This window comes from Bos taurus, chromosome 9 (genome assembly GCF_002263795.3).
Source record: "Bos taurus isolate L1 Dominette 01449 registration number 42190680 breed Hereford chromosome 9, ARS-UCD2.0, whole genome shotgun sequence".
NCBI classification, from domain to species: Eukaryota; Metazoa; Chordata; class Mammalia; order Artiodactyla; family Bovidae; genus Bos; species Bos taurus.
In genome coordinates this window covers 26,007,525-26,020,485 of record NC_037336.1, presented here as the reverse complement: position 1 = coordinate 26,020,485, position 12,961 = coordinate 26,007,525, and the positions used below count along the sequence as shown (strand labels likewise).

The 12,961-nt window shown below is 40.2% G+C and overlaps 1 protein-coding gene across 7 annotated transcripts in view; it reads left to right on the top strand.

The window, feature by feature from the left end:
• TPD52L1 (TPD52 like 1) overlaps positions 1–12,961 on the top strand; it is a 93,182-nt gene that overhangs the window by 58,456 nt on the left and 21,765 nt on the right. For all 7 annotated transcript variants that reach the window (NM_001076033.1, XM_005210717.5, XM_005210715.5 and 4 more), the window contains 2 exons: positions 1,385–1,500; positions 9,994–10,142. In NM_001076033.1, the coding sequence (NP_001069501.1) occupies positions 1,385–1,500; positions 9,994–10,142 (265 nt within the window). The remainder of the gene's footprint in view (positions 1–1,384; positions 1,501–9,993; positions 10,143–12,961) is intronic.

The following is a 12,961-nucleotide window of genomic DNA, read 5'->3' as shown; positions in this document are numbered from 1 at the left end:
GTGCATCATGCGAAATGCCAGGCTGGATGAAGCACAAGCTGGACTCAAGATTGCTGGGAGAAATATCAATAACTTCACATGTGCAGATGACACCACCCTTATGGCAGAAAGTGAAGGAGAACTGAAGAGCCTCTTAATGAAATTGAAAGAGGAGAGTGAAAAGTTAGCTTAAAACTCAACATTCAGAAAACTAAGATCATGGCATCTGGTCCCATCACTTCATGGCAAATAGATGGGGAAACAGTGAGAGACATTGTTTTTTGGATTCCAAAATCACTGCAGATGGTGACTGCATCCATGAAATTAAAAGATGCTTGCTCCTTGGAAGAAAAGCTATGACCAACCTAGACAGCATATTAAAAAGCAGAGATATTATTTTGCCAACAAAGGTCCATCTAGTCAATGGTTTTTCCAGTGGTCATGTATGGATGTGAGAGTTGGACTATAAAGAAATCTGAGCGCCAAAGAATTGATGCTTTTGAACTGTGGTGTTGGAAAAGACTCTTGAGAGACCCTTGGACTACAAGGAGATCCAACCAGTCCATCCTAAAGGAAATCAGTCATAAGTATCCATTGGAAGGACTGATGCTGAAGCTGAAACTCCAATATTTTAGCCACCTGATGGGAAGAACTGCCTCATCGGAAAAGACCCTGATGCTGGGAAAGATTGAAGGCGGGAGGAGAAGGTGATGACAGAAGGTGAAATGGTTGGATGGCATCTCCAACTCGATGGACATGAGTTTGAGCAAGCTCCAGGAGTTGGTGATGGACAGGGAAGCCTGGCATACTGCAGTCCACGGAGTCGCAAAGCGTCGGACACGACTAAGGACTGAACTGAACTGATCTCAATGTTCTTTTGGATCACCTGAGGATGTCATGAATTCTTAGGGGAGGCTCTATTGGTCTGTCCATTCTGTGCTGAGGGTCAAGGCAGGTGATTTGCCTTGTAGATCCCTGTGGGGATAAAGGGTATTTATTTCTAGTTCACCTTACTCTTAGGGTGTAGCCCTGTGGGGATGTAGATTAATGGAGGGGTCTCTTCATAAAATCCTCTCCCTCAGTAGTCCTGGGCTTTGTCCCCAGTCATCTGCATCCCATGGGACAGTGAAAACCGAGGCTAGGATTCATCTCGGTGGCAAATGAAGAACTAATGAAAACTCATTTATATCTATAGCTTCCCACTTTCACTTAACTTTGGGCGATTCTTAGTATTCTTCACTTTCTTGGCAGCTCATTACACATTTAGAATGATTTTCTTCTGGAATTTTTAGTTGTTTTTCAGAGAGAGGGTCGATCAGAGTATCTAGTCTTTCAGACTGTGGAACTAGAATTTGGCTAAATTCATTCTTTAAATGACAGTATATTTTACCAATCTTGCCTAAAGGTTTGTTGGAGACCGAACCACTGCAAGGAAGAGATGAAGACGCAATAGCCAGTGCTGACTCCCCTAGCATGCTCTCCGAGGAAGAAAAAGAAGAGTTAAAGGCAGAACTAGTTCAGGTATGCTTAGTGATCTTCTTGTTGCTATGCCTATCTCCGGATTCTCAGCATTATTGTTAGTCTGATGTTGGGTTGGCCAAAAAGTTTGTTTGAGTTTTTCTGTAAGGTTTTATGAAATGGAGGTCCATTTATATGGACCAATATATTGGAACATTTATATGACCAATAAAAGGTCCATATTACAGTAATGTTGTCTTTCATTTAATAAGATTGAATAGGTGTTGAATTGTAAGATAATTCATTTTCTATGGTATTTTGTGGTGCTAATGGTCCATTGCCCAATGGTGACCATAGGAAAACAAATGGTCATGATGCTCAAGCAACAATAAAGAGTTGCAAACATGCACCTCACATTTAGTATCACAATGCTTAAACCTGATGGAATTCCTTCAAGACCTCAGTTTAGATGCCAGCTACCTTTTAAGAGCAGTTGTTGTTTTTGGTCAGCAGCCTAGCTCAACAACTACTTGGAAATGATTTATTTTTATAATGACAAGTCAGTCATGGAAGCAACTGAATTTATTAAATTGATGTGCTGTTTTTCAGAAGAATAGAACTCTGGGGGTGGAGAGGGAACTGTGATGACTTTAGGCTTCGATCTTGTGTAGTTAGGCTTAGATCTTGTGTAGTTGCTCTGAGCATCTGGTCCTAGATTCGGGGAGGCTGCCTGGCTTGTCCTGAAGACAACTCTTAGTTCAAGCCATTTGTCTGTATCACCCACTAGCCCCTCAACAGTTTGCTAAGGAGCGTTTACATTGTAGGAGGAAAGGGCAGGAGAAGGGGAGCTTCTTAAGCAGAAGCAGCAATAGGGCAAGAGGGAAGGGGCCAGTGTTCCTCCCCATTTTGAATCCCTGGCTCAGAGGACAGGAAGCCCCTGGTCCAGTGGGAAGCAGGGCTCCACCTTCCTGCTTTGGCCTCTTCTACTGCTTTAAGTTAAGCTTCACCTTACCCTCACCCCACTTCATTCATCCCAGACTCTCCAAGCTCTAAGGTTCTGATGCTGAGTGTTCATGATAGCTCTTAATAATACTGAAGACATTTCAGGTGCTTTCACAAGACACACCCTAAAATAACTTCATGCTCAAATAAAAGAGCAGCTTGTTCTTCTAGTGCAGCAGAGATTATTTTAGTAAGGACAGTGCCTCGGATCAAATGGCCTAGTTCTTTAGCTGGGTCTGTCTGTGGCCACTGATCCAGAACCACCTTGTTGACTTCACATTGGCCACACCTGCCAGGGTTCATGGACCAGTCAGCCTTGACAGAGAACGTCCTAGCTCCACATTTTCTTAAGGCCTGGAATCCTGGATCATGACTTGTTTGTGTCAGTTTTGGTGTCCAAAAGTTATATTCTACAGACCAGTGTTAGCTAACTGATTCTAAGCCAAAATTTAACTCCTTCACTGCTACCGTCCAAGTTTAAGTTCGTACACAATCTCTGTAACAGACCAAGTTTTATAAAATGACTTGATTTTTCTTTCGGCAGTTACTGATAGACAGATAGGTAGATGGACAGACGGATGGATACACACATACATACATCTATGTTTTGTGCACCTGCATTCTATATTTTCTAAACTTTCAACAATGATCATGTATTACTTTGATAATCGAGAAACAGTAAGCCTTGGTTCTCAGTGGTTGCCCCCATGAATATAAAAACCCAAAGTTTTCACACATTTTTGTCTCATTTGGCCACATTAACGATCCTCCAGTGTGTCTCACTCCTAAGACTTTTTGAGCCTGACTTCTGAAAGTAACATCAGACTCCCTGTTACTTGTTCATGTTATCAGGATTGATGTTTTCATCCCTTACGATGCATTAGCCTCCATGCCTCCTGTCTCTCATTTCTGGATTCCTCAGGAGTGAAGAAGCACTGCATCTCGCTAAGGGCAGCAGTGTGACTTCTGGGGGCACTGGGCACAGCTCTTTGCTCCTGCGCAGCAAAAAGCAAAGAAAGTAATCTGCTATTTTTCCTTTTCACATTCCCATTTCTTCTCCCTCCACCTCAGGCCACCAATGCTTTATGCTCACCCTTTTCTTAAACCCGCTTTTTCTGCCCTTATAGAGTGCCTGCCCTTCGCACACACACACAAATTAGGTTCTTTCAGACCACACATGCATTCAGATGACCTCAGATGCTAGGGTTTAATTGTATCAAGGACATCTCAGCGGTCTCACCGCTGGCCCTATGAAGAACTGAGATGTCTTGTAAACAGCTCAGCTTATCTACCTCAGTTCTCCAGAGATATTTTTCCAGGACCCCTGCCCACAAGCAGCTCCTCTCTGTTTGAGGGACGATCCCACTGGGTCTGTTAGCCACGTGGGTGGACACCTCACAGATCAGCCTGTTATATTGCTTTCGAGTCAGGCAATCAGTTGTGGCCATGATCCAAGGCAAGAGCTTTGTGTAGAAGGACGTCTTATGTCTGACTGCTTTGCTTAAAGGAGTCGCAGGGTATGCCGGGCACCCAGTCTCCCCTTCTGTACACTGCCCTCCCTTGAATTCTTCTACTGTCTGTCAGCTGTGCTGGATCCACCCTGCTCCATTTCCCCCACACCCTGGTCTGCTTTTACCTTACGCTGTTTTGTAGCCCATATTCCAGGAGGATACCTTTAGACTTCAGGGTGAATCTGTAACTGCATTCACTCACACAACCAGCATATTGTTCTTTTACCAAGTGCTGGCTGCAGGAAGACCTGTCCTTGAGAAGAGAGACGTAAGCAAATACTGTCCAAGAGGCTACTACATCTTAGATGGAAGTCTGCATTTTAAAAGAGGAATCTGTTCAGTCCTGAGTTTGTTATTGTGGTCATGCAATATGCGTTTTTTTAAAAGTTCCTTCAGCTTTCCTCTGCTGCTGCTAAGGTGCTTGGTCCTTCTGAGGAAACTAAGGCCATTTTGGGGTGAGGCTCTCACTTCATCCGGCAACTAGCACTGTGCCTGGCAGCCCCCTCCTAGCTAACTCGCCTGCACCCTGGCCTCCATCTTGGAGCTCGCCTGCACCCACTCAGCCCTCATTCTGCACGACAATGAGGTGACAGTCTGGAGGATAAGATCAATGCCTTCATTAATGCAGCTGGTGTACATGTGTTCACTGATTCTTGTCAGTATATGGCAAAAACCACTACAATATTGTAAAGTAATTAGCCTCCAATTAAAATAAATTAATTAATTAAAAAAAAAAAAAGCAGTTGGTGTAAATGTTGAGCCTTTCTGGCCAGGCTTGTTTGCAAAGGCTTTGGCCAGTGTCAACATCGGGAACCTCCTCTGGGGCTGGCGGACCTGCCCTGGTCACCACTGCTGCCCCAGCTGAGGAGAAGAAAGTAGAAGCAAAGACAGCAGAATCTGAAGAGTCTGATGATGACATGGGCTCTGGTCTTTTTTCACTAAGCCTCTTTAGTAACACATTCAATAAAAAGCTGAGCTCTAAAAAAAGAAAAAAAAGTTCCTTCAACGCAACACCAGTATCACTTCTGACCTGATGCAGTGGTTTGTGTACACATGGAGGGTGTGCAGTTAACATTTCTAATGAACTTGATTCAGAGCACCAACAAATGTATGTATTTGTAAATTCCAGAAGTAGAATATGGGTTTTTTTTTTTTAAACAAATCTTGTCCATATATAAAGAAATACTATTTGTTTTAAGTATTTGTTCTCATTAGTCCTCTTACCAGCTGCTCCTAACATCTTTTCTGAGTTCTTTACACATCTATTCTGTGGGGTTTTTTTTTTTTTTCCTAGCTCTCTTTTTAAATAAACTTGCTCATTAGTTCTGTGCTACTAACATCCCACTCCCACTTTCATTTTGCGAAGCTGCATTTGATGCTCAGTATTCTATAATGTGGCTTGGTTTTTGAAAAGGATGAAGTGTTGGCCTGATAACTGTAAATTTATGATTATATAATAATCAAGTACTGCCAATGTCACCTCGATAAAATGACTCAAGAAAAATAGGCATTAATAGGAGTAGGAAAATTACCAGACAGCGTTACTAAGTAGACAAGCCTCTTTTGGCTGTTCCTTCTTGGCGTGTGGTTTCCCAAGGAAAGCACACAGTGCCCTCAAGCCACCTGTCTCAGGCTGACAAATAAGTGTCCTGGGCTCTTCCTTCCTTTCCCAGTTTTTTCCTTCAAGTCCTTATTTCTTTCTGGACTGAACTGGTGAACAATTAAAGCCTTCATAACCAATAGCGTCTTACTGTAGCACCCCTCTGTGTTAATCGGGGTTCTCCAGAGAAGTAGAACCAATAGGATGTATATACAAAGAGAGTTATTCTAAGGAGTCAGCTAATGTGATTCTGTGTCCAGTCAGCAAGCTGGACACCCAGGGGAGTCAATAGTGCAGCTCAGTCTAAAGGTCTGGGAAGAGCTGATGTTTTAGTTTGAAGCTGAAGGCAAGAAAAAACAAAAAAGCCAAACAACAACAAGACAAAACAACGTCCCAGCTCAAAAGCAGTCAGGCAAATAGAATTCCCTTTTACTCAAGGGAGGGTCAGCCTTTTTATTTAAGTCATCAACCGATTGGGTGAGGCCCACCAACTTTGGGAGAGCAATCTGCTTTACTCAGTCTGTCAGTTTAAATGTTAATCACATGCATAATCACCCTCAAGGACACAGCCAGAATAATGTTTGACCAAATGTCTTGCTAACCCATGGCCTGTCATACTCTCCCAGATAGTATCTGCATTTTAATTTTAGTTCTTCTTTACTCTTAGCCAGGGCAGGAGAAGAAGCATGACTTGAAGCAGTATGAACAAGAGACCAAAGGCTCTTACTCCTAAACATCATACTGATAATTAATGGTTTAAAAAGCTATTTCTTTCTCTGTATTTGTGACATATTTTATGTAATATGGCCGAATAAATAGAAAAGTAAGTCTTCAGTCTTCTAATGTAAATTTTATTTTGAGGCTAACTCATTCGTTCATTTGTATTTTTACATTTTTATTGTAATAAATTGATATAAAATTAACTATTTTAAATTGAATCATTCAATGGCATTTAGTACTCTTATAATGTTGTGTAACACCACTTCTGTCTAGTTCCAGAACATTTTCATCATCTCAAAAAGGAATCCGTTACCTGCTAAGCAGTTGCTTCCCATTTACCCTTCTTTTCTGTAGCCATGAGCCAGCATTCTGTCTCTGGATTCAGCTATTCTGGGTATTTCATATAAATGGAATCATACAATATGTGACATTCTGTGTCTGATTCCTTTCATCTAGCCAAATGTTTTTGAGGTTCATGTGTGTTGTAGCTTATATCAGTACTTCATCTATTTTTGTGACTAAATAATATTCCATTTTATGTATATACTACAATTTATTTATCCATTCATCCTTTGATGAATATTTGGATTGTTTTCATCTTTTGGCTATTGTGAATAGTTCTGTTATGAACATGTATATACATGTATTTGTTTGAGTATCTGTTCTCAATTCTTTGGGGAATATAGTAGAAATAGGAATGCTGGGTCATATGATAATTCCACCTTTAACTTTTTGAGAAACTGCTGGACTATTTTCCACAGTGACTGAACCATTTTTATTTCCACCAGCAATGTACAAGGGTTTCAATTTCTCCACATCCTCGCCAACACTTAAATTCCTATTCATTCATATATAAGTAACCAAGTTTAAATATCTAATCTTGTACATAAATATTTATCCTACAAGGAGATCTCCTAGGGGAATCAAGAAACCAAAGAACCAGACTATTAGTTTCTAACGAAGACATGATTAATTTAAAATTAACAGGCAAAGGATATCTTAAATACTTCAATTAATGATTTACCTGCACTCCAGCTCATTCCAAAATGAATTTGATATGGGTTACAATGTAGAATTTCTATACTACCTGCATCAGAGTATCTGGGGGTGCTTGTTAAATAATATATATAGACACACACACACACACAGAAGTCGCTCAGTCGTGTCCGACTCTTTGTGACCCCATGGATTGTAGCCCACCAGGCTCCTCGGTCCATGGGATTTTCCAGGCATGAATACTGGAGTGGGTTGCCATTTCCTTCTCCAATATATATAGACAGGCCTCACCAAATTTGAGACATCAGAATCTCAGGGCCTTAAAAGGGGCCTCCTTCTGGAATATTCATTTTAAATGTGCTCTCTGAGTGACTTTTATATAAACTGAAATTGATGTAACTAGGCCAAAAATTCTCATTAGTCCAATAAGGGATTGAATCTCACCAGGATCATCATTTAAAGTATTTGTGATTAAAGGACTTTCTGCTGTGTCAGGACTCTGTGCTCTGCAGAAAGAGATGAGATTGACCATTTTCAGTCTTGCATGTTAATATAATTTAAGAATTATCTTTTAATTTTACCTTTTGGGATTTTCTTAATAACTATTTTGGCATATATTATATTTAGATCACTGATATATAAATGAAAGCATTAAGAAGTGTGAGTCTAACATTTTATTGAAATAGTGAGACTTTCATTATAGTACCTGCCATTAGTCTGCATAGAGTAACTGAGTTCATATTTTCATCATTAGAAGTCTTTTCTCTACAAATACCTTTTAACATATGCTTCAATTTTTAAATGATTATATGTGGGATTTAATATTTCTTTAGGATGATGTTTGATGAATTGGTCACTTCAGTATTTCTATCACTTTTTTGGGACCATGGATTTCATTAGAAATCTTATGAATCCTTTACCCATTCCTCCCAACTCCCCAAAACTAATGAATATCCTACTGTCCCCCATAATTTTGAATAAATTTCTGAGATTCCATAGATAAAAGGATGAGAATACCAAGATGTTTAAACCTCTCTCTTCTTCTCTACATCTTTAATTTTTCTCTGCAAGTTAAAAAATTTCTCATTACCCTTGTTACACATTGGAAAAAGCAGTAATACCTAATATATCTATAAAACCAGATTCCTAGTTATTTCAGTCACTCAAACATATTATTTATTCAAAAGAAAGAAGAAAAAAAATCTTTCTATGCTGAATAAAAAGCTGATCTGAAGCCCAAGTATTTTCTATGGTAAGAGAGCTAGAGATACAACCTTGAGAAATCTTAGTCAATGGACTAAATGCAGGTGAGCTCGTTGACTAAGATGAAAATATGGAATATAACATGAGAGCAAAAGGATAGAAGGATCTGATTTTAAAATGATAGTGTGTTCTCATTGAATGAAGAGACTAAAAACATAGTCCCCCTTGGCCACCCCTGAATATACTCCTTTTGGAGTAATGAGTATATAGCTGCATACTGAAGACTCTTGCTTGTCAAGAAGCTATAGCTTGGAGACTTCTCTGGTGGTCCAGACTCTGTGCTTCCAACACAAGGGGTATGAGTTCGATCTGTGGTAGGAGAACTAAGATCCCGTATGGCACTTGGCATGGCCAAAGAAAAAAGAAAAAATGAAAACATAGGATGCTACTAACTATAACATGTCATGGAAGGTGGAATTCATTTTAGAAAGACTTCAGGAAAATTTCCACGAACATACAAAAACGTTTCACAACTGTAAAAAAAAAAAAAAAAAAAAAGGATAATGTTAGACTACTAGGACATTTTGCTGATATTAAAACCTCGAAGATAGTGTTCTTTTCTACTAGAATATTTCAGATGGTTGATTCAGTATTTCTGCCTAAGTGATTTTCCACGAACATACAAAAACGTTTCACAACTGTAAAAAAAAAAAAAAAAAGGATAATGTTAGACTACTAGGACATTTTGCTGATATTAAAACCTTGAAGATAGTGTTCTTTTCTACTAGAATATTTCAGATGGTTGATTCAGTATTTCTGCCTGTTTTAAGTGATTTTTTATGAATACAAAGGTTTACAACACTATTTTTGCAAAAGTAGATGTCATTGTTGAGTTGTTTTTCTAGCAGCTATGTCTCTGGTGACCCAAGGAACACATTTGCAAGATGATTGACAGGGTTAGTGATGCTGTTTGTGGTCAGGAGTAGAGTGACACTTGGAATGTAAATGAAACTTAGCTGCTTCGTTGTTTTTTTTTTTAAGTAAGGAGTAAAATGCCAGCTTGGCAAAACCACAATGTATGCTTAGGTGTGGATGGCAAAAAAATTAAGCTGACTAATGGCACTTGAAAAGAAGTTATTAGATACAGACTACACAATCAATTTCCTGTTCAAAAATTATACCTACATATAATTTTAGAAAAACCTTTGGACGATTGAAAACCAGAAACTCTAAGCAGTGTCTATTTCCTAGTAGATTACACATGGTTTTTATTGTCTTTGTATTTTGCTGTATGAGTGAATTTTTTACAAGGAGTAGTGTTTACATTTAGAACCATTCAAACTAAAAAATCTACTTTCATTTAAAAATATTAGACTTCTCTACAGGATGTGTTTGCTAAGGCCTTGCATAGGGCTGTGTAAACAAGAGGGTGCCCAGGGTGCTTTGGATCACTGAGAGCTTCCGCCCTTGAATGTTTCACCTGGTCTGACATTTTTCCCCCATCATTTTCCCTCCTGCTTGTAGCTGGAAGACGAAATTACAACCTTACGACAAGTTTTATCAGCAAAAGAAAGGCATCTTGTGGAGATAAAACAAAAACTCGGCATGAACCTGATGAATGAATTAAAACAGAACTTTAGCAAAGGCTGGCATGACGTGCAGACAACCACTGCGTAAGTATATTTTTTTTCTTAAAAAGTAATCACTCAGCCTGCTGTCTTGCCTCTTCTATATTTTTTTTTCCTTCAAGGCTTATTTTGTACTGGTGTCCAGGGAAAATATTTTCTCTAGAAGTAAAATATATAGAAATATGAATGGTCATTAATATGTTGCATGATACAGGCTCTACAAAGTAGCTCCATGAAATAAAACTTTGTTCACCAAAACTCTGTTTTCACTTAGACTATTTTTATGGAGTTGTACAGTTTTAAATTCTTTCTCTTCAATATACATATTTTTTAACATTTGTTAAATATATACTTTAGGCTTATGTTTTTCCATAAAATTCTAAATCCTTTGAATACGTGGCACTCACTACATATTTTGAATTTCTATTAAAAATGATTGACAGTTTTAAAAACTGTAGACTTTTTGACCATTAACGTAAAGAGAAAAACCTGTATCTTTCATATTTTGGGGATGTGCTTTTTATCCCTGTTACTCTATAGAATATGTATGTGTATATTGGCCTCTGCCTCAGTTCCCGGCACAAAGCTCCCAAAATTCATATAATTTCTTAAGTGATAAGAGCACTAGGAGCATCTTTTGTTCTCATGTTTGCACTTTTACCCTGATTCCTGACACAGAGTTCCTAAATCCTTTGGGATTTCCAGGGTAACAGCCGTATCCTTGGTTCTAAAAAGATGACTCTTGGCGGACTCCTGGAGGAGAGCCGGTCACAAGAAAGACCAAGGCATGATTAGAAGCTGTCAGTCCCATGCCCCCATTCTCTGTGGAGAGAAAAGGACCTGGAAATGGTCTATCATGCCTATGATGAAACTCCATAAAAATCTCAGAAATATGGCATTTGGAAAGCTTTGGGGTTGCTGAACCCATGAAAGTGCCAGGCAGGTGGGTCCCAGGAGAAAGCATGGAAAGCAGGTATTTCCGTGGGAACATGGGGATGGGTTCCCATCCCCACATGCCTCTTTCATCGGGCTGTTCATCTGTATCTTTTATCATATAATTTTTACAATAAATCAGTATAACCTAGCAAGTAATCTGTTTTCTTAAGTTCTATGAGCCACTCTCGCAAATTAATTGAACTTGGGGAGGAGGTTGTAGGAACCTCTGATTTATAGCCCCTTGGACTTCCCTGGTGGCTGCAGACAGTACCTGCAATTCAATTCCTTGGTCAGGAAGATCCCCTGGAGAAGGGCATGGCAACCCAGTCCAGTATTCTTGCCTGGAGAATTCCATGAACAGAGGAGCCTTGTGGGCTACAGTCCATGGGGTCACAAAGAGTCAGACATGACTGAGTGACTAACACTTTGGTCAGGAGCACTGGTGATAATCTGGACTCGCGATTTGCATCTGAAGTGGGGTGAGTAGGGAGCACTCTTGTGGGACTGAGCCTTTAACGTGTGGGATCTGATGTGATCTCCAGGTAGTGTCAGAATTGAATTGTAGGAGACTCAGCCGGTGTTACAGAACCTCCTGATGTGAGAAACTCCTCCACACAAACACATCTGGTATCAAAAGTGTCCTGAGTGTGCTGGTAAGTGTGAGAGTACAGGAGAAACACTGGAGAAGCAAGTTTTTCTTTCGTAGACCAGCAGAAATGTTTGCAGTTTTGCTATTATCTTCTTGTCTGATATTAGGCAAAGTATAGAATAACTTTGTGGAGAAGGCAATGGCACCCCACTCCAGTACTCTTGCCTGGAAAATCCCATGGACGGAGGAGCCTGGTAGGCTGCAGACCATGGGGTCGCGAAGAGTTGGACACGACTGAGCAACTTCACTTTCACTTTTCCCTTTCATGCATTGGAGAAGGAAACGGTAACCCACTCCAGTGTTCTTGCCTGGAGAATCCCAGGGACGGGGGAGCCTGGTGGGCTGCCGTCTATGGGGTCGCATAGAGTCGGACACGACTGAAGTGACTTAGCAGCAGCAGCAGCAGAATAACTTTGAATATTCTACAGTCTTGCTTTTATGGGGTTACTTGTTAAAATTACACAAAATAATGAACTATTGTGGTACTTTTCTAATGATTTAAAATATTTTGCTTGCCAGGTGGTCTTGTACCAAAGGGAAGAAGGTGCCCAAATCATAATGTGATTTTTCTTCCTTTTGTGTGTTGAGGGGTGGGGCCTGATGGAGAAACCATAGAGGCTTCCTATCTTTGACCCCAGATTCCACCATCAAGAAATTTTTGACCTTGTGTTATGCATTTTCTTCCCTACTATTACCCTTTGGAACTTAAAGATATTACATTCCTAGTATCTGAGTGGGAAACAGTTTTTCTCTTTGCTGATTCTTCTCTCCCAAGCACAGAGGGGCTTCCATGAAATGAGATCATATTAGTACCTATCATAGGTAGTGAGGATTCAGTGAGTGCAGAACAGCATCTGGCACTTTGTATGCTGTTTGCTGTTGTAGGAAGCAGGTCTGGTGGGGAGATCCAAGAATTCTGTTTTGGCTTCACAGACTTAGAGAAGGAACCATGGTTGCCAGGGAAGGGGGGAAGAATGGGGGGCAGGGATGGCTAGGGAGTTTGGGATGGACAGGTCTACTGCTATATTTTAAATGGATAACCAACAAGGATCTGCTGTATAGCACATGGAATTCTGCTCACTGTTTTGTGGCAGCCTGGATGGGAGGGGAGTTTGGGGGAGAATGGATACATGTATACGGCTAAATCCCTTCACTGTTCATCTGAAACTATCACAACATTGTTAATCAGCTATACTCCAATAGAAGGGCTTCCCTGGTGGCTCAGTCAGTAAAGAATCTGGTGGAAATGCAGGAAACCACCTGCAATGCAGGAGACCTG